Raw genomic sequence first — 21,790 nt, 5'->3', positions numbered from 1 at the left:
TAAATTGGTGGATTTAATCGAAGAAGCGGGAGGAAGGCGGTGGGAAATCAATTAACCAATTGGTGTAGCATCTCACCATAGTGGTGTTCTCTGCTACAAATAGACATATCCAGTGAGTTGTTAGGAATACCGGTCGGAAAAAAACATTTTCTGACCGATCTTTTTCTTCTTTGTATCTGTCCAACACGGACCGTACCGTCTTGGAACCAACAATGCTGTTCTTCGCTTTAGTAATGGCTTGTGCGCTTTTGCAAAATGCGACGTCGCGCATGTTCAATGAATCGTAAGTACACTTTGCCTACTGCCATAACAACATTTGAAATGTGTAATTCTGTGTCCTAGATAATGAGATGAGAAAACTACACTGTAATTTGTTGTGCACATATTGCCTACTTGACAACTCGGCTCCGTGCATGAGGCTAAAATGGGCGCACCTGCTTCATCCACCTGGTGCCTTGGTGTGTTAACACAATGCAGTCATGAAATCCATTAACTTGGGGACTCCTGCCGGAGTCGAGACAAGCCTAGATGAGTTGTATACTTTGGCAGCCAACTGATCCATGTGTTGTCCTCTGTAGCATCTACTTGGTGACGATGAGCTCCCAGGTGGTGGGTGGGAGCATGGAGACCCTGTGTGTCCATGTTCACAAGCCCACGGAGCCCATTTCACTCATGGTGACGCTACAGCTGGAGCAGGGACAGTTAGCCAGGCTACTGGAGACCATAGTCAACTGGGGCTTTCATTACTGTCTCCCATTCGAGGTATTTGTTAAGTTTTCCCCTTCTGTCTGTCCCCCTCCCTCTTGCTATATGGTTCAAGTGTAAAAACGTAGCTTGTTGACCTAAACTGTTCTGTAAATGTCAAGTTGTGTAGAACCACTGGCTCCAACAAGTCCTGTAGCTAAGGTATAACCTTTTTATGTGCTAAGCCAAGTCTCCACCATGCTTAACTAGATCTTCATGCATACATGGCTGTTTCTGGCTTTGGAGGTGTGAACTCCTTGGATTTGTTTTCATACCCAATGCTGAGATCTGTATTCCATGCCTTTTGCCTGCCAAGATGCCCATATCTAGATGTTTTTCAGGTACCCTCTGTGTTGCTTGACACTGTGGCCACCCTCGGTGTCTCTCTGACTGGATATAAGGACTCGATGAGCAAGGAGACAAAGATCCTCATTACACCCTCTAACTTCATCACCATCATCCAGACAGACAAGCCCATCTACAAACCTGGCCAGAAGGGTAGGTGGTATTCCTGTTGGAGACCCTTCTGATCGTCTCTCCCGCTTTGCTTGGCATGGAATACAACATTGAGTTGACTTGCGCATGGCTAGTCTGTGCCACGCTTGCAGGTCTACAAACAATCCAAGCCTACTGGCTGGATGGCATTGTTCCTGTATGTGACGTTTTCTGACCATTTTCCAGTTCAGTTCCGAGTCGTCTCTCTGACTTCCAGTTTTGGGACTTACAACCAGAAGGTGAGCTACCTCCTGAGACTGCTCCAAGTTTAATCCTTACCTTCCTCCAGTAGCTCCATGATCATTCAGTCGACTTTGCTTTACACTGTTTCTCTTCCCCCCCCCCCCAGTATCAAACTGTGGAGATTCAGGTACGACTACTTGGTATTTGATGGACTAACCCCAGACATGCAAGCCGTATTCTGGAGATGCCCCTCCCCTCTGACGCTAACCACACTTTCTGCATTTCTGATGGGTGCCCAGGATCCCAACTCCAACCGCATCGCTCAGTGGCTGGACCTTTCAACGGTCAGTGGCATGCTGGACCTCTCCCACGCCACCACAGCAGAGGCCCCTCTGGGCCGATACATTATCACCGTCTGGAACGAGGGGGGCAAGCAGACCTCCACTGGCTTCAACCTCAAAGAATATGGTCAGAATGGGCCCTACATGTGTGTTCAAGCCCCTGGTGATGGTTGGTTTTGCTCTAACACTGTCTCAATTCCAGTTCTGCCCAAGTTCGAGGTCACGGTGTCTCTGCCCAACATCACCATCCTGGACACTGAGGTCACACTGAGGGTGTGCGGAAAGTAAGTTCTACAGAAACCTTGGTCACGTGACTCCCTTAGACCAGTTTTCCATTGGTACTAAGCTGTGTGTGCTGGTCCTCAGGTACACATATGGGAAGCCTGTCCTGGGCTCGTTGAGGGCTGAGGTCTGCAGGAAAGACTATTATAATTGGGGTCACCCAGACGGAGACTCCAGAATCTGCGGGAAGTATAACCTGGGTGTGACTGACCCAAGTGGCTGTGCAACACAAGTGGTGGACGTGACTCTGTTCAGACTGGACCAATATGGGTATCAGGATCTCTTTGATGTGCAGGTGGAACTAGAGGAGAGTGGGACAGGTAAGGGGAGGAGACTGGGTCAGTGAAGTGGAAAAGGGAGATGCTGACAATGTTGGAGCCTATTCATGGTGTGCAAACGGATGTCATCTTCCCTTGTCTGTCTTTCCACCAGGGGTTGTCATGAAGGGCAGTGGCAGTGCCGTGTTCACCAGCATTATCAGAGATGTCACGTTTGAGGGTGTCCCCTCATACTTCAAACCTGGCATCCTTTTCCAGGGCAAGGTGACCACTCGACCGTCAGCCGTAGTAGAACTATGCGGCACACTATCAATTTCACAATTTGAAATGGTCACTGCTCCAAGCTATGTATATTGTTAGATATGCGGTATTGGTTTCTAATGAAGAACTTGAAGCCAACAGCTTTGGTGTTGTGCTGCAGTCATGTGTCCTGTGATTTCCAGATCAAGGTGGTGGGCCCAGACCTCTCCCCCGCTGCTAACGAGTTGGTCTACCTGATCCTGAATGCAGATGGGCAGTCAGAGAACTGGACCCTTACCACAGACAGCAGTGGCATGGTCCCTTTCTCTCTGGTCACCACCACCACCACCTGGAAGAATGGTGCATCTCTGGAGGTCTGCCTTCCATCCTCCATTAAAAGGGTGACCTTGTTTAGCATGTGAGGGGTGAGTTCCACCCCTGGTTTTCTTGTGTTGTCTTCAGGCTCGCTCAAAGTTGGAAGCGTTTTCGTTTTCTGGACCGCAACGCATGCCAGGATGCACCTCGGCCTACCGCTACATCACAGCCTTCTACTCCAAGAGCAGGAGCTCTGTATCTCTCCAGTATACCAGCCAGAGCTTATCCTGTGACACTGACGCCGTCTTACTCGCCTCCTACACTGTCAAGGGGCAGGAACTCGATAAGGGCCAGAAGACTCTGGACTTCTTTTTTATGGTGAGATGCTAGATGTGAACGTAGTCTTGACATGGCACCAAAAAGGGAATGGTCTCAAACTGAAATTTAAGATGGGGTAACATGCTTTATGTAAGCAAGCAGAGCTACACTAGGTTTACACTAAAGTCTGACCTGGATGGGGAGTGGTTGTTTGCACAGATTTCATTGGCAAAGCATAAACTTGGTCTGGTATTGTGTGTCCTGTAGGTGATGTCCAGAGGCAGTGTGGTGAGAAGTGGGCGTCTCCCCGTGTCTGTGAAGAAGTCAGGTACAGTCAAGGAGTGTTGTCTTGTCACATCTACTGTAACTTTTCCTGTAGGTTGATCATACTTTAAACTGTCGCTAGAAAACCGAGGGACTTTGCGTGTGCCACTTGAGCATGTTGATGAGCTTGCCCCAGTGGCACAAGTGGTTGTGTATACAATCATGCCCAATGGAGTGATTGTGGCCGACAGCATGGACTTCCCTGTCGAGCTCTGCCTCAAGAACAAGGTATGATTGTCTCCACAGCCTGTGTAGTACCCATCATGACTGTATGGTCCCCACTAGGGTTCAGTTTGACCAGTAAACTTTAGTTGTCAGATTGTACAGGATTCCACTTGGATGTCTGATCAGACCCCAGACAGTAAATACTACTCTTGAAGCCCTTTGAACAGGAATGTGTAGTGGGGGGGGGTTGAGGGTACGCAGATGTGGTCAGCACAGCCAGAATTGTACATTAAGAGGGCTTCCTAATCTCAATCCTAACACTTTCCATACATGTATATTTGATCCCTTTGTTCATATGCCATGTGTTCCTGTGAATTGTTTATGCTGTGTGTGCAGGTGTCTCTGCAGTTCGCCTCGCTCCAGGCACTACCTGGAGGGACTGTGTCCCTGATGCTGAAGGCTCAGCCAGGCTCCCTCTGTTCCGTCAGGTCCATCGACCAGTCAGTCCTGCTGCTACAGCCTGGAGAGGAGCTCAGCAGCCAATCGGTACCCTGCCGCTCTTATCTGACCACATGCTCTGGAACCATCTTGACAAGTTCCTGCTCACTGCTCATATACTGCTTGCGTTTGATCGTTGCAGTGACCCTTTGTGTCTGTGAATGCAGGTGTATAACCTACTACCGGTCTACAAGTTGTCAGACTACAATTACAATATCGAAGATCCTGAATCCAACCCATGCACACCTGTGGGACCATTGAACCTGCTTCCCTTGCCAGTGGACAGACCATCTATGCCATTAGGCCGCCACTGGATTTTTAACAACAGGATCGATGTTTACAAAGTCTTCAGAGTAAGTGCCATCAAGGGATGGTATTTGTTTTCAAGCAAACATTTGATACCAATGTTGTAATGACAGTACTATAATAGGTTAAAGTGGCTTTTTTTTTTTTTTTTTTTTTTTTTTTACAATTTCTTTTTTTCAGGATATAGGTATGAAGATCATGACCAACTCTGATGTGCAGATGCCTTTTGACTGTACATCATACCCTTACCCTGGTATGTTCATGCAGAATAATTTCAACCCTGCACATCACATTTAGGGATTCAGGTTTCATAAGTTAACCGTAAGCATTCTATGAACGGTGGGATTTTTCCCAGACATGTTGGGACTGACCATGAGCCCCAAACATTCTCTCCCAGTGTTAAATGCCCCCATCAGTGGTTCATCTGATGTCATCCGACAAGACACACTGCGAACATACTTCCCAGAGACCTGGATCTGGGACCTGGTGCCTGTTGGGTAAACCACCTGCCGATATAAGCATTCCATAGACGTGTTGTAGTTTTGGCATAAAGTACAGCGTCAATTACAATGCTTGGACCAACCTTGAATTGTGACATGTTGAACGTGTCAACTACTCTTGAGGCGCTGTTAGATTCTTCAGACTAACCCAGCATGTTCTCCCCCTCCAGAGACTCTGGCGCCATGACGGTTGAGAAGACCGTCCCTGACACCATTACCACATGGGCTTCTGGAGCTTTCTGCACGTCCCCTGGGGGTCTGGGTCTGGCGCCCAGTACGACCCTCACAGCCTTCCAGCCTTTCTTCGTCAGCCTCACCCTACCGTTTTCAGTCATCCGCGGCGAGGTGTTTGCCCTCCGGGCCACCGTCTTCAACTACCTCTCCACGTGCATCATGGTAAATGAGGAGCTCCTTGTCTTGCGGCAGCTTGAAGGAGGCAGGGCTCGATTATACTGGTGCCACAAACGACTGGTTCCATGTATTGAGGATGACGTGTTCTGTCTTTGCTCCTCAGGTGAAGGTGACCGTGTCACAATCAGACCAGTTCAGCATCACATCCTGTGTTGGCTGCCAGTACCTGCTGTGTCTGTGTGCCAATGAGAGCAGAACTTTCCAGTGGCTCATCACCCCCACCGCTCTAGGTGAGGAGGAGGGGGGGAATATGAGCTTTGTAGGCACTCAATCATGCAAGACTTGACCCTTGATGGTGTTTCTGACTGTAGGGGAGGTGAGTGTGAAGGTGAGTGCAGAGGCCATAAAGACCATTGTTCGCTGTGGCAAAGGCCTGCCTACTGTTCCCAAGATGGGCCGCATTGACACGGTGGTCCAGACATTCTTGGTGGAGGTGAGTTGGTGCATTAATGTTGTGGGTTCAAGCTCATATGACCTCGGATGTTAAGATTATGTCTACCTGTAGGCTGAGGGGATCCATGAGACCGTCAGCTACAACGCTCTCCTCTGCCCTGCAGGTGAGCCTGCTACTAACACTGGTATAATATCAACACTGGTGGCTTGCACATGTTGACGCTTCTAATGGGTAATGCTCTTGTCCACTTGCTGTCTCCAGCGGGTCCAGTAGAGGAGATGATCTCTCTGCAGCTGCCGGCTGAGTTTGTGATTGGATCAGCCAAGGCCTCGCTCTCTGTCCTGGGTAAGAACCTCAGTACTATACCCTTCAGCACTGCTGCCACTTGGCAGTATCGGTCACAATTTAATTGGCTCCAATAAAGACCACCTGGTGCCTCCTCCCAGGTGACCTGATGGGCAGAGCCTTGAGGAATGTGGGCAGCCTGCTGGCCATGCCCTCTGGTTGTGGAGAGCAGAACATGCTTCAGTTTGCCCCCAACGTCTACATCCTGGAGTACCTGCAGAGCACCTATCAACTGACCACTGAGATCGGGGACAAGGCTGTCGTCTTCCTGAAGGGTGGTGAGTCAGAGGCACAAGCCGGTGGGAAGGCTTGAATGACTGGCTTTCAGTGGTGACGTGTTTTCACCTGTTGGGTTTGAATTCTCTTTTCAGGTTATCAGAATGAGCTCAACTACAGACATACTGATGGATCGTACAGCGCCTTTGGCCAGAGTGATGAGTCTGGCAACACCTGGTGGGTCTGCTTGGTCAATATATGCTGTGAGCAAAATGAATCCCATTTCCCAACTGGCTGTACCACATGTTTGGCTGGCTGCCGCCATCTGAGTTTCATTTGTGGCCACAGGTTGACCACCTTCGTAATGAAGTCTTTCGGAGGGGCGCACCGTTTCATTTTTATTGACCCCGTCCACATCACCATGGCGAAGTCCTGGTTGGCCGGTCTGCAGCAGCCTAATGGCTGCATCACCTCTGTGGGGAAGCTCTTCCACAATGACATGCAGGTGAAGGCAGAAGGAGCAGGTTGATTATTCACTACCTAGCCCTGATTTGTACAGTTAATGTCATGACCTGACAAACATTGTCACCAAAAGCTTTAATCCTTCGACCAGATGAGGGTCATCTAGGACCCCTTTGGACCCTGAAGGTGGACACTGCATGCAATCAAACATTTAACCCCACATACCTGGCCACATTGGTGATTTTGCAGGGGGTGCATTTTCTGTAGGGATAAATGTTTACATTTTCTAATTTAAATCGATTTTAAGTAGTCAGTTGTATGTTCTATCATGGTTTGTTCTCTACTGATTGATGATTAAAAAAAAAAAGATCTACTTTTGGCATATTTTTTGGAAGCATAAATACATTTACTACCCTTTGCACCCCCAGTTTTAAAACCTAGAATCGCCTATGCCTGGCCATGTTTTGCCAGACCTGAGAACCAGTGGCTGCACTGAAACAAAGCAGTTCTGTCGTAGCCCTGTTGGCTAACTGTTTCCGTTTTGTCTTGTGACTTTCAGGGAGGCGTGAGTGACGACGTGTCCCTGACTGCCTATGTCACTGCAGCTCTGCTGGAGTTGGGCCATGACACCACTGTAGGTGGAAACGACTGTCCAGTATTGCTGTAGCCTGCCTGTAACCACACCCCTTAGCCTGACTGCCTGTCTGTGTCCCCAGGACCCCATGGTGGTGACCTGTCTGGGCTGCTTATGGACTGCGATGGCCAACCCAGTGGATAACCTCTACACTGTAGCCCTGCTCTCCTACACCTTCACCCTGGCAGGAGACCAGGACAAACGGAGCATGCTGATCACCCACCTGGACCAGGCTGCCCAGATCACAGGTACCTGGCTAGACTGGCCTGGCTGGTTGGTGCCCATGGGTTAGGACCATGGAACAACTAGTGACGATTCAGAGGGGCCCTGATGAGCAAAGGTTGGGTCGTGTGAACTGTTCCTGATGCTGAGAACGCGCCCTCCAGATGGTGCTCGTCACTGGGAGAGAACAGCCACTCCTGAGACTGGCCTGAACTCCATCGCCGTGGAGATGACCTCGTATGTGTTGCTCGCGCTTCTCTCCGGACCGGTAATGCAAGGTTTCGGGCTGGACTACGCATCCAGCATCGTCCGCTGGCTGGTCAGGCAACAGGACCTCAATGGAGGCTTCTCTTCTACACAAGTAGGGATGCCTACATTCCACTTAAACTAATTTAAGACAAACTTGTATACTGTAACATTGTCTATTGACCTTTTTCACCAGGACACAGTGGTGGCACTGCAGGCCCTGGCAAAATACGGTGCTGCCACCTACAGTCCAGGAGGTGCTACTACAGTGGTGGTGACCTCTGGTGGCTGGAGGCAGGACTTCAGGGTGGACCAGCAGAACCGCCTGCTGTACCAGGAACAGCCACTAGAGCAGGTTCCTGGAGAGTACCAGATCAGGGCTGAAGGGGAGAGCTGTGTGTTTGTCCAGGTCAGACTGTACCCCCCCCCCCCTAATTAACATCCCTGACCTTACTGCAGTTGTCTAACCTCCAACCTGCTCCAGATCGCTCTGCATTACAACACCCCCCCTCGTCCAGACGTCTCTGCCTTTGCTGTGACAGTTGAGGTGGTCGATAGGTGTGAACCCAAACCCTCACTCATCTTGGTGGTTAAAGTCAGGTACTGGCCCTCTTAGACCAAGCGAACTGGAATAACATCCTTAAAGTTAGAGTTAAAGCAGGACTGACATGTGACTTCTATTGTTTTTTGTAGGTACAGTGGTCACCGGGATGAGACCAACATGGTTATTATTGACGTCAAACTTCTTTCCGGCTTCATCCTAGACAAGACCTCAGTGAACCCTGTGAGTTCAGATGTTTTGTGTTCACTTGAAGTGGTTCGATACCGCTACACTACCATACTACTGTAACTTCATATTGTGTTCTTTCAGATGAAGACTTCAAAGCGTGTTGATGAAAAGGATGGACATGTGATCATCTATGTAGAACAGGTAGGTGACAAACCCTAGGCTGAACTGGAACTACTGGTCCAACCATCTACAAATACACAGCTGTAACCGTTCATTTCAAATGGGTGCATTGCCAGTATTGATTGAATTGCAGTCTAATGCAAGGCCTTGTTTTCCAGCTGAAGCAGATGGAGACCATGTCCTACACGCTCGTCATGGTGGAAGACTTTCCTGTCAAGAACCTCCAACCTGCTGTGGTCAAAGTCTACGACTATTACCAGAAAAGTATGAATGTGCACCACATGCACACAATGGGGGTATATAATGTGCTCTTTGCTCAATTTCCATGCATCTTTCCTCAGGTGACGAGGCGGTTAGTGAGTACAGCTCTACCTGTGCAGAGTAAGTTGATCATCTCTGCTTCACAGCAGTTCCTGCCCCCCACTGTGTACATAACTTTGCCTTTTGATTACTTTTTACTGGAGAATGTTATTGAAATGGGACAGGATGTCTCACTGTAGCAACAAGCATTTTGAGGTGTCCATGTGCAACTACTGACCCAGTTATTTCCACAGGCGATATGTAAAATGACGGACATCTGCATTACATTTCCTGTATCTGACCAATAAAAGCTTTTACAAAATCTGCTCTACTGTGTTGTGTCTAGCTACACCCACTTATTTCTATTGGTTGAAAACTTGTTTCAATATAATTTGTCTCTCGGTTATCTTTTTTGCTTCAGTTTGACGCTGCTGGGCTGGCAGCTTAATTCAAAGAACTCTCACTTTAGAAAAAGGAATTGAAGAGGGACTCGATGGGTGAAACCGTGACATCTTTCTGCCACTCGCATGAGGGTGTGCTGTACTATTTCGTTTGGGCTCATGGTCACTCACTGAAGTTTCAAGCTATATATCGCAGTGGGCAGACAAACTGGTGGACGGTAGAGTACATGAGGGCTTTCAGCTACCACACTTGCAGAGGGCATGGATTACATAAAGCCAGTGGGTCCATTGTTAAATTAAAGTTATGACATGAATCTACACCCGCTGAGCATTTCTATATGGCTCATTTTCCTCAACAGCATGAACTTGGAATCATAAGAGCAGATGGCCATCACTGAGTATCGCTTTGACATTTACTTTTAGTCATTTAGCAGACGCTCTTCTCCAGAGCGACTTACAGCAAGTACAGGAACATTCCCCTAGCGGCAAGTAGGGTGAAGTGCCTTGCCCAAGGACGCAACGTCATTTGCATGGCCGGGAATTGAACCAGCAACCTTAACATTAATACCCAATTTCCTAACCGCTCAGCCCTCTGACCCCTCCCATAAGGGATTGTTCATTGAGCATTTATCATTACGCACAAAGTTGACATTTATGAAAGCGTAAACTACATATTTTTCAGGTGTCGGCTTGTGACAGAGGTCGTTGACGGTGCTCGGCAAGGAATTTAAGTCACCAGTATTCAATCACCAAAATTAACACATTGTAGTTGCAAAATTTAGCCAGGCAGGACCTTACTCGACCGTACTGTTCTGTTCTCCGTCTGCCACTTATTTCTGTATTTTGACAGACTCGCTTTACAGGACTTGAGCCAAAGGTAGTTGTTATTGGCCGGCATTTTTAAAAGCCGCGCGCCTTATAAGTCTACGTAACCAGGGTAACAATGACGTTGAGTGATGGTGACAGACAGCTTGCCTGGTATTCTGATACGTCTATGTCTCGTGAAACTATTGGTTTTATTATTTCTCATGTAATTCCAAGCATGTGAACGTAATGTAAGCAGAGTAGGGTGAGCACGAAAATACGGGACATATTGCGTCCTGTATTGACTCAGCAAGGGACGGTGAATGTTATTGTTCAATACAGGACGGGTGGCAACCCTAAGCCTTAATGTATATTTTTAGGAACATCTGAACTTGACTTTAGAGCTGGGAGAGCTATAAAACACAGTGTACTGGCAATTGACGCTATTTGCTCTGCCTAGTTCAGCAAATGGTCGACCCCTGGTCACAGTTTTCGAGAGTCAAAAGAAGTTTTTGAGAGGTCACCGATTTCGGTACAACACCTGGGTGGTGCGAGGAGCTAGAGCCTGTTGCGCCCTCAGCCAGCCACATGGCTGTGCGAGTCTGCTTGACTTTGGTTTTCTTTCGTCGCGTTTCCGCTTGATTCACCACCATTTCCGCCCTGGCCCGCGGGAGTGTAAACATGGCCGACTGCTACATCAACTAGTATTGTAATGTGTTGTGCTCGTTTAGACTCATCGATGCACACAGTTTTCACATTTGTGATTTGAATTCAAATTCATATATCACCTCTTAGGAAGAGGTACGATCACACCGTTTTCTCGTGGGCTGAAGGTCAGTTATGTTTATTTTCCAAGCGTTCAATAAGCTATGTAGCTAGTTTAGACTCTAGGCAGCTAGCGCCGTTACAGTAACGTCGTCGTTAGCTAGCTTAACCTGCTGCTGCTTCGTGTACTACTGTATTAGTGCTATTGATCTGAACTTCACAATTCGACAATACCCTTTAACTAACTTATCTTCTGAATAAGGTATGTATATAAATGTGCGAATATGGGTCCCAGTTGCTTGCTACCACCTGTCTTATTGACAGTCTCACTGACAAACAAGTGCATGTAGCCTACAGTCACCGGTTGGTAGCTACCTTAACGCTGCACTAGCTAACACCACTAGTTAGCTAGAGCTAGTTAGCTCAGCTGTGTAGTGTAGACTGACCGTTGATACTAATCATGGAGACACTTGTATTCAAGTATAATACAATATTCACCGGGATTTAGATATTGATAATGATTGAGTATATTGACTACTCGCATATGTCTTAGTCATTGGTAGTGATAAGTTCGATGAGTACAGTGTTTTTCACGTGTCTTTTGTGCCAGGTGAAGAAGTATCGTCACCATGGGGCGACGTTCGACCTCCTCCACCAAGAGTGGAAAGTTCATGAACCCCACGGACCAAGCCAGTAAGTAACTTATGCACACCATAACACGCAAAAAAAAGAAAATACACTACACCATGGACCCTATATTAAAACGTCTAGGGATGGCCTTCCATGTTTATGTCACCAGACAGATGCAATCATAGTCCCTGTGATGAAAGCAACATCATGCTATTAGTGATTTTTCTTTGACTTGACTGGTTCTTTTTGAGTTCATATGTTGTGGTGCTCCTCTGATCACGGTGTCTGTCCTCACTCCCCTATAGGGAAGGAGGCCAGGAAGAGGGAGCTGAAAAAGGTATGGTGCTGACTGACTCATGTCTGTGCCAGTATTCAAAATAGTTCAACCTATTTGAACGTGCATGATGGTCTTGAAACCCCACAGTAGAGATGTCTGGTCACTGTTCCATTGTAACCGTGGCTCCTGTCTGGTTCCCAGAACAAGAAGCAGAGGATGATGGTAAGGGCTGCTGTTCTGAAGATGAAGGACCCCAGACAGATCATCAAGGACATGGAGAAGCTGGATGAAATGGGTGAGGAGTGAGCATGTCTCTCTCCCCCTCTCTCTCTCTCCCTCTCTTTCCCCTCTCTTTCCCCCTCCCTCTTTCTCTCTCTTCCCCTCTCTCTCTCTCTCTCTCTCTCTCTCTCTCTCTCTCTCTCTCTCTCTCTCTCACCCCTCCACATTTCTCTCTCTCACTCCCACCCACTCTTACTCTCTCTCCCCCCCCTCTCTCTCTCACTCCCACCCACACACTCTTACTCTCTCTCCCCCCCCTCTCTCTCTCACTCCCACCCACACACTCTTACTCTCTCCCCCCCTCTCTCTCTCACTCCCACTCCCCCCCTCTTACTCACTCTCTCCCCCCATGCTTGTCCTCCTCCCAGAGTTCAACCCGGTGCAGCAGCAGCCCCTGCTGAACGAGAAGGTCCTGAGGGACAAGAGGAAGAAGCTGCGGGAGACCTTCGAGCGCATCGTCCGCCTGTACGAGCGGGAGAACCCCGAGACCTACAAGGAGCTCCGCAAGCTGGAGCTGGACTATGAGACCAAGCGCGGCCAGCTGTCGCTCTACTTCGACTCTGTCAAGGTGTGTGTGTGTGTCGCAGTGCTGCGAGCACACCTTTTCCAGAGACATTCTCCCTCACATGTCCTTTCATTCTCAGTATTCCGTCCAGTTTTTTCTCCCGTCGGTCTATTGGCCTGAGGTAGAGGGTGTACTGTGAGCGGTGTCCCCCTCTACATCTCCGTCCCTCTCCTCCCTTGACATTTCATTGCTTCCTTTTCCACCGTGTGCGTGGCAGAACGCAGAGCTGGTGGAGGTGGACAGTATCCCACTGCCGGAGATGCCCCACGCCCCCTCCAGCATCCTGATCCAGGACATCCCCCTGCCTGGCGCTCAGCCGCCCTCCATCCTGAAGAAGGGTACCCCTTTCAGGTGGGCACCAACCAGCCCCCGCTGCCCTCTTAGAGGCAGGACTGTTGTAAAAAGGGGACAACACAGATTCTTTTTTCGTTGCACCCTGCTAATACTTACTTCTCTCCTTCTTCTCCCGGTCTTTCCTTTCTCAATGGCTTCTCCTTTTGGACAACCCCCACTTCTCTCTCTCTCTCTCTCTCTCTCTCTCTCTCTCCCTTTCTGTCCATCAGTAAGGGCCCCTTCTCGTCGTCCTCGGCCCCCATGTCCGCGGCAGTGGCTGGGGTGCCCCGTCTGCCTCCCGGGAGGAAGCCCCCGGGGCCCCCTCCCGGCCCCCCACCCCCGCAGGTCCTGGCCCTGTACGGCTCCCGCAGGCCCCAGCACTACGCCACGGACACGGGTAACACATGCATGAAGCACACATGCATACAGTACACGCATATACACACACACAAACAGTACTTGCACACATACAAACACACAGTAGATTGTAATAGTGCCATACCAGCCTGCTGACAGTTCTCCCTCTCTCTCTCCAATCCCCCCCTCTCTGTCTCCCGCTCACTTTCAACAGACATGCCCGGCCCGGACGGCGGTATCGCCATGGACTCCCTGATGGGCGGCGGGGAGAGGGACAGCGGGAGCGAGAGCGACGGAGACGACGGGGAGGACGACGACAGCGAGTCGGACGACGACAGCGACGGCGAGCGGGACGAGGGGACCGACGGCGACAGGAGGATGATGGTGGACCGGAAGGATGAGGACAGGGGGAGAGAGGACGACAGGGGCGATCGGCATGCGGGTCAGAGCTAGGGCTTTGGGAAGGTGGCGTCGTACGACGTCGACTAGACATTGGCGGAGATGGGTGAGGTGGTTTGTGCGTTGTTGACCTGTGCTCCTGGTCTTTGGCAGGTCGCAGCGTGCGGTTTGCGGACATGCCGCCTGCGGCGCCCAGCAGAGAGAGGAAGAAGAAGAGGGTGGTGAAGAAGACCAAGGCCATCACCCCACTGCAGGCCATGATGTTACGGATGGCAGGTACTGGAGCTCTTCTTCTATGGTTTCACTTGAAGGTGTTTTGCATGCGGCAGATTATGTTTACCTCATTTGTCTTCCATTTTCTCACTCACCCCTTCCTTGCGTGTCTTCAGGGCAGTCCATCCCTGAAGAAGAGGGCGAGGAAGAGGAGGTGGAGGAAGAGTACACCGACGAATCGGACAACTCCGACATCGAGGACCGGGGGCCGCCGGGAGACAACCAATCTCATCTTATGCCCAATCAGCGCATGCCACCACCCCCTGGACCAATGGGGGCGCAGCAAGGGCCCCCACACATGCAGGGTCCTCTACTCACAGGCCCTCCGCCCCTGGGACCTCCCCCGGCTCCTCCAATGAGGCCCCCGGGTCCACCCTCTGGTCCCCCTCCAGGCCCTCCCCCAGGTGATTGAGCTTCTGTCATGTTCGGTAGAACTGGACTGAATTTAGTAGATAGGGGCTTGTATTATACCTGGTTACATGAGTGACATCTGTCTGACAGCATATGCCTGGGTGTAGTTCAAATCTAAATGTAGTTCCTCCCTCATCGTCAGGTGCCCCCCCTTTCCTGAGGCCCCCCGGTATGCCTGGAGGTCTGAGAGGGCCCATGCCACGCCTCCTGCCTCCCGGACCCCCACCAGGCCGGCCCCCCGGCCCTCCCCCAGGCCCCCCTCCTGGTCTCCCTCCGGGCCCCCCACCCAGGGGCCCCCCACCCAGACTACCACCTCCAGCACCTCCAGGTTTGTGTGTGTGGACACGCGTTTTACTGTTCGTATTTTCACCCCTGGACATCCTATGCGGAAGACTTGCAGATGTGTATGCTATGCTAACACAGACCTAGCAGCAGCCTTGCAGATGTGTATGCTATGCTAACACAGACCTAGCAGCAGCCTTGCAGATGTGTATGCTATGCTAACACAGACCTAGCAGCAGCCTTGCAGATGTGTATGCTATGCTAACACAGACCTAGCAGCAGCCAGACACCCCCCGGAGCAAACGGTATTAACATAGTTTCAGACATCCACGCATCACACATCATGACATGCAGCTTATGTGAAACCCCTGCTGTCGATAAACATGGGTCTTCTTGGCATCAAAATACAGACAGAGCAAAGCAAGATGTGTGATTTTCCATTCCAGGTATTTTTTTTTACATTTCAACGCACCCACCCAAGACGTTTTGATATTTGAGTTAGACCTGACCTACTGTCTCTCTCTCCGTTTGCTCTGTCACTCTTTTCTTGTGGCTCATTGTTTTTCTAACTCTGATTTCCTCTCCTTGCTGTAGGTATGCCCCCTCCTCCTCCACGGTCCGGCCCCCTCCGGCCCATGGCCCCACCCCTCTCCCTCTTCCCCCCGCCGCTTAACGCCAACGTCCTCAGTGCCCCTCCAAGCATAGTCCAGCGACAGAAAGGCTCTGCCTCCAACCCAGAGGGCTCCCAGACTTCCATGCTGCCCCCGCCACCCATGTCCATGCGCCCCGGGGGGGTCATGCAGATGCCCCCCCCCCCAGGAACCACAGGGCCTCCTGGGGGGGGCAACCCTGGTGGGCCAAACCCACCGGGACACCACCACCAGCCCACCATCGAGAAGCGGGCCAACATCACCTCGGTCTCGGCCGGAGGTGGGGGCCTGGCTCCGGGTACGGGGCCCGGCAGCGCCACCATCTCCGCCAAGCCGCAGATCATCAACCCCAAGACGGAGGTCACCCGCTTCGTGCCCACGGCGCTGCGCGTGCGTAGGGATAAGGGCGGCATGGCGCACGGGGCGGCCCAGGGGCCGGTGGAGAAGGGAGGGAGGAGGGGAGAGGATAGCCATGCTGGCGGAGGAGGGCAGGGCCAGAAACAGCAAGCCATGGCTGCTCCTCTGGGCCTGGTGCATCATGGCCAGATGGGGGCTGTGGTTCAGTCCAATATGAAGACCAAGGACCAGGTGTACGAGGCCTTCATGAGGGAGATGGAGGGCCTGCTCTGACACTGAGGAGGAAAGGAGTGCCTGCTCTGACACTGAGGAGGAAAAGGGGGTGAGAGGAGGAGGGCAAGAAAAGAAACTTCCAGTGTCTCGTCAGTAATACATCTGATTGCTAGTGATTTTAATCGGGCAGGTACTGAATGATACTCTGAAGCTGAAAGAAAAGCAGGAGGAGTCCAGAACAGTTTTGTTTAATTATTTGCAGCAGATGTGAAATTGTCAACCAAATGTACATGATTTGGCCCTATCTTTGTGAAAAAGCATGTTTTTTTATATGACTGTCTATAGGTTTATTTTATTGTGACCTGAGGAACCATGGTAATTGAAGTGGAAACGTTGGTCAGGTGTTTGTAGTACAACTAAATAAATACTTGAAAACTCCATGATAACACTCCTCCTGTCTTATTTGTTTTGGTGTTGGCATGAGTATAAGTGAAATAGAGGATGGATGGATCAGTCAGCAACAACAAATCAAGAATCTGACTTTAGTAGGCAGCGAATAAACAATACAAGGACATAAGTGTTGTGCTGAAACTAGCCATTTCTATTTGCAATGTAGACTATTTAATAATTTTGGGTTATGAAAGGCGGTATCATGTTAGATATTTCACATTCTATTACCTTAAAGATGCTGTAAAGCAGAACTGAAAATTAGTTCTAAGTTCATCACACCACAGAAGATGTTGTTAACTACCCATCCAAATGAAGAAAAAAAACACTGACAAGTATGTTAGATTAGGCTTTGAAATCGTGAAAAAATCAGCAGTCTTCTCTGCTTGATACTGGGGGGGCGTGTCGCCTGAAGGAGATGAAGCTCCGCCCCCTCGAATTTATTGAATTTAGCAACAGCAGCAACAACTGGCTAACTCAATTGCAGATATCAGAACTGACCGCTTAATTAGTTTGTCTTTGCATCGTACTAGGTGAGTCACAGAATGCAGGTTATATAAACAGTCTGTGATCTGGTGGCTGTGACGTAGATAGGTTGGGTTTTGCCCCGCCTATACAAAACCTGAGCTGAAAACGGGTGAGAAACTGTTCAACGGTCTAACTCCACATTTCAGTGCCAACGTTTTCGCGCTTTGCACATGCTTTCAGCAACTCATTTCACACGTATATAATGTACTGAGAAGTAAATCATGGAATTTGCTTTACAGCATCTTTAAGATTTAAATTTCCATGTTGGCATGTATGTTGGTGGGATTGTAGAGGGTTTTAAAATTTGACAAACCAAAAATATTCCACTAGGTTTAAAGAGGGGTAAACTGAACAGTGTATTAAATATTGTGCACATATGATGGAATTGTAGTTTTGTGACTATGGGTTAAATCAGAGCACGGATGGTCAAAGTTAATGAAATTAAATTGATATTTAATAACATTGCAGGATGTTGCAAGGAATTGAATCAATGCCAAATTAAACATGTTACAAAGTGAAGGCTTTAAATCGTACCCCATGACACCCAGCCTTACAGGATCCTGCATGTCTGCACAATGCGGTTTGAGCCAAGAACTGACAACACATGACCCTGACTAAAATAACTAAAGAGGAAATCAATGAATATATCGAAAGAACTACAAAAACTGTAGAAAACTTTATTAACAACAAATTCGCTAATGACTTCTGGCGGAAGTCAGACTCAAAAGAACTAATCGTTTTTGAAGGGAGGATTCAGTTCATTTCGTTCAAACATTCGTTGAAAAAGAACGAATCGTTCGCAAACCACCCATCAACATCAGGTCATGTCCTCCACCTGCTTCTTCAGTTTTAGGATTTCTTCCTCAATTTCACCCCGCGTACTCAAAGACGAGTCATCTGCAGCAGTCTTAGGGACTTTACAGTAGTCGTGGTCAGAGAGCACTTCCATCCCACCCTCGTCCCTCACCTCCTTGTCCATCTGATTTGTGCAATTCTGGAGTACTGGTCTTTCTTTTCTTTCCGAAACATCCGCACGTTGACGGACTTGATAGCCATTCCACTCGAACAACACAGGCAAGGCTCCCTTTCTGAGACGACGACGAAGTCCCTTCGGAGATTCGGACTTGTCTTCCGGTAGAAAATGCTTGCTGCACACCCTGGACCGATTGGTGACGGTGAAGTTATCTCTTCGAATGTTTACCTCCCACTGTGCCCTAAGCTCAACATCAGCTGGAAAGCAGTGAAAGCTCACGGTGAAGTACTTAGCCGATGTAGAGCAAAAAGGAACAGCGCAAATCTCCGCAGATCTGACCGCCCTCTTCAATAATTTAAAGGTGCCTTTTTTCATTATAAACTTGTAGCCAGTTAGGCTAGCTCTCTACAGTAGCTGGCTGGCTAACCTTGCTAAAAGACACCGAGGAGGTAATCAAAAACACTATATACAAAAACGAACGGTAAATAATATTAACTACATGTACTAGTTGTGAAAATCAAATGAGCTATTTTAAGGATCAAAGCACTGTACGGTGCGCACCAAGGCAAGACAACTTTAGAGCAATTGTAGCGCTGCATGTGCCTGGAAGTAAACAGACGGGCGTTTCATAAAACGGATATACGTCACACTACATTGCGGAAGTATAGATTTATTTTTTACTTTTTAATTTTGTATTCAATAGCTAAAAAAGTACAGAACATTGTCATGGCAAAATAAGTATTACAAAAAATATACGTATTTAAAAAAAGCAAAGTAGCAGCAAATAACTTATATTGATGTGATATGGGTGTGGCTCCAGAGGGTGTGACGGTGAGGCCACACCTAAGGCTTGTGCCAATATAACGGGGTGTGAGCTTGTAGGGTGACATCCCTACTTGAGGTGCACGCCGGCAGCAGTGTTTGTCATCCGGGGCTGATTGCAGCGAGTGTCGGGAAGCTGATTGTGTCGTCTTATCGGCTTTCTGTGTCTTGGATGTGGTCTATGTCACTGTTTCCTAGGGCGGTCAAACGCTGTTGTTAAATACCCGATCTACTACTGAGCCTTATAATAAAATCAATATTTTTATAGTAATTCTCAGTGCCTCTTTAGTGAGGGAAACCTGGGTGTACTGGGCATTACATTGACTCTTTGGTAGCAGTAGCAAGTAAAGAAGTTGTGGCGGAGACGTGACGTCAAACATGGACGTCTGTTCCGAGTGCAGATTAGACAACAAGTTTGGACCAACCAGCATGACTGAAGAGGCAGAAAGAAATGACTCGAAGGTTCGAGTAATAATAATTATAACGATCATATCAATGTCGCGTGGATAAGGGCAATATGTAGGAAGGAATTAAATCAATGCTGCTAAATCTATGCTGCTATTTCTTATGTTCTATGTCTCTGTTGAATAAAAAGACAATCAATACTTAAGATATACCAAAATGTGAAATGACAATGCTGAACATATATTCCAGGTATAATCATTGCTTCAGATAAAATAAGTAATGATGATGTTGAACATATATTACAAATGTATGATTATGCACCAATATGTGACTGTGTGAAAGAGAGGAAAAAGACCATGCTCAGGAGAATGTGTCGTTTTGGAAGAAGAAGAATGCAATGAGTCAGGAGACTGACAAGGGGGGTGCACAGGGCGATGTGATTTGCTGCAGAGAATGTGGAGGTCCGGGCGGTGAGAGCTACTGTAGGGGGGGGGGGGGGAGGGGGGGGGAGGGGGGGGGGGGCGAGGGGGAGGGGCGAGGCGAGATGACCACACCATGACCGCACTAGCGGTTACTGGGCCTCACAACTCTTGAGAATTAACACCAGGTGATAAGGAGATACATTTGGCCACATAACTCTGTGGGTCTAGAGAAATGACTAAATGTAATGTAGAGGAGGAGACAGAACCGGTTTCCGGCAGTGGAGGATGTATTCTTTTGCCCCTCGGACATCACCTGACCTCTGGGTCTGCCCCCTGAGACATCACCAGACCCTTGGACTACCCACCTTAACTGCCCAAACACTCCTTCAAAATCTAATAGGAAGAGGACATCCTTGCCCCATCATCTGGTGGCCAATCACCTGACAAACACCTCCCTTCCAGGAGGGGTACAAGGCCTGTGAGCCCTGCAAAGACTTCTGTCAAGACTGTTCTCACTCCAGGCCTTTGTCTTCTCTGCTGTACGAAGTGAGACTGGTAACATTGACTGGTATCACCGATCTAGATTGAGACACCATGGTGTATTGTATTCATTGTTTGATTTTCATAATTTCTTATTAAACTATAAAGAACTTGGTCTGGCAAGCTCTTCTTTTCAGCTCACATTTCTACAAGCTCTTTTCCTGTCTGGCCCCCCAGTGGTGGAACCAATTCCCCACCTCCATCAGAGACACTGACTGTCTCCCCACCTTCAAGGAAAAGGCTCAAGACACACTTGTTCCGGGAGTAAAACGGTACTTAGGAATGGTTGTATGGACCCAATGTTAGTTTCCACAAGGATCACAATGACTCTTGCTTAGAATCTTGTTGCTCTTGTTGGTTAGTGGTAACTGATTTAAATTGTTGTACTTGCTGTGAAATATGTTTTACTGTGGCTTGCTTTTCTACAGGTACACTTGCACTTATAGCGATTCATGTTGTTTAATTGTAACTTGTTTAACTACATGCTTTTATGGTTCTTCCCTTTGGCACTTATTTTGGTTGTTCACAATATGTGCTTCATGTTTTGGCAACCCGCAATGTTTTTGGGGCTATCTTGTTGTTATTATCAGTGACCTATGTTCTTTGTAAAGCTCTGTCTTGGAAGTAGCTTTGGATAAAAGCATCTGCTAAATGAATACATGTAAATGAGGAGAAGCCCTCAGGAGATCAAGCATCTAGACAACAGTGCTTCACAATTCCTTATATACACAACTGTAGAACAACCCATCCGATCATCTTGACCTTTATCAACATATGACCAATGCAACAGTTAGTTACACAATGAGGAGTGAGGCCCATCAAGTAGAGACTCGACTCGAGAAACTCCATATTTTTGCATATGAGAGGTGGGGGGCAGGAGGACACCCACCCTGACAGGATCGTGCATGCACAATGTGCACACTACGGTTCGAGGATTGATCCGTGCTAATTTTGTTCACTTTAAAGATTCGTTCAAAAATAACAAATCCTACCCATCCAAATTCAAATGGAAAAAAACTGACAAGTATGTTAAATTAGGCTTTGAAATTGTGAGAAAATCAGCAGTCTTCTCTGCTTGATACTGGGGGGGCATGTCACCTGAAGGAGCTCCGCCCTCACTGAACAGCTCCGCCCTCTCAAATTAATTGAATTGAGCAACAACTAGCTAAATCAATTGCAGATATCAGAACAGACATAGCTGCAGTCTCTGAGTTATGTATTAGTTATATGTTAATTTATGAGTTAATTACTTTTTCTTTGCATCGTACCAGCTGAGTAACAGAATGCAGAAGAAATAGTACAGAAAATTCTCAGAGTGCAAAATAAGTAAGACAAAAAAACAAAACAAACAAAAAAAAGCTAAGTAGCACTAGCAACCATATATATATATATATATATATATATATATATATATATATATATGTCTATGGTAGCAACTAGCAAGTAAAGTTGTAGCGGAGACGTGACGTCAAACCTAGCTCGTGTGTTGACCTCCGAGCGCATGCGCCCTACGGACTAGACAACACGT

General features: G+C 48.3%; 2 protein-coding genes across 3 annotated transcripts; both read left to right on the top strand.

Annotated features, from left to right (window-relative positions):
- The first annotated feature begins 215 nt into the window (after positions 1 to 215).
- LOC136938387 (alpha-2-macroglobulin-like protein 1) lies at positions 216 to 9,214 on the top strand. Its single transcript, XM_067231681.1, has 34 exons — positions 216 to 283; positions 579 to 762; positions 1,086 to 1,242; positions 1,426 to 1,478; positions 1,589 to 1,609; positions 1,722 to 1,890; positions 1,966 to 2,047; positions 2,130 to 2,365; positions 2,478 to 2,587; positions 2,767 to 2,937; positions 3,026 to 3,256; positions 3,464 to 3,524; positions 3,603 to 3,748; positions 4,082 to 4,231; positions 4,351 to 4,536; positions 4,670 to 4,742; positions 4,887 to 4,986; positions 5,160 to 5,385; positions 5,504 to 5,630; positions 5,712 to 5,833; positions 5,906 to 5,957; positions 6,056 to 6,139; positions 6,241 to 6,417; positions 6,511 to 6,592; positions 6,704 to 6,860; positions 7,377 to 7,451; positions 7,534 to 7,699; positions 7,838 to 8,034; positions 8,116 to 8,328; positions 8,404 to 8,519; positions 8,613 to 8,703; positions 8,791 to 8,850; positions 8,988 to 9,093; positions 9,171 to 9,214. Exons 1-34 carry the CDS (start codon positions 234 to 236, stop codon positions 9,212 to 9,214), a joined length of 4,275 nt encoding a protein of 1,424 aa, XP_067087782.1. The 5' UTR covers positions 216 to 233.
- A 1,794-nt stretch (positions 9,215 to 11,008) lies between these two features.
- LOC136941284 (WW domain-binding protein 11) lies at positions 11,009 to 16,571 on the top strand. 2 transcript variants are annotated; one of them, XM_067233751.1, is made up of 12 exons: positions 11,009 to 11,167; positions 11,710 to 11,792; positions 12,035 to 12,066; positions 12,208 to 12,301; positions 12,654 to 12,853; positions 13,068 to 13,201; positions 13,414 to 13,580; positions 13,755 to 13,982; positions 14,093 to 14,215; positions 14,329 to 14,616; positions 14,766 to 14,951; positions 15,500 to 16,571. In XM_067233751.1, exons 2-12 carry the CDS (start codon positions 11,729 to 11,731, stop codon positions 16,183 to 16,185), a joined length of 2,202 nt encoding a protein of 733 aa, XP_067089852.1. In that variant the 5' UTR covers positions 11,009 to 11,167; positions 11,710 to 11,728; the 3' UTR covers positions 16,186 to 16,571. The 2 variants fall into 2 exon arrangements, with proteins under 2 accessions (XP_067089852.1, XP_067089854.1); XM_067233753.1 differs by lacking the exon at positions 11,009 to 11,167 and adding an exon at positions 11,277 to 11,361.
- Positions 16,572 to 21,790: the final 5,219 nt, after the last annotated feature.

This window comes from Osmerus mordax, chromosome 3, assembly GCF_038355195.1.
Source record: "Osmerus mordax isolate fOsmMor3 chromosome 3, fOsmMor3.pri, whole genome shotgun sequence".
Lineage (NCBI taxonomy): Eukaryota > Metazoa > Chordata > Actinopteri > Osmeriformes > Osmeridae > Osmerus > Osmerus mordax.
Note: the sequence above shows the minus strand (reverse complement) of the source record. Positions and strands in the feature narration are given on the sequence as shown.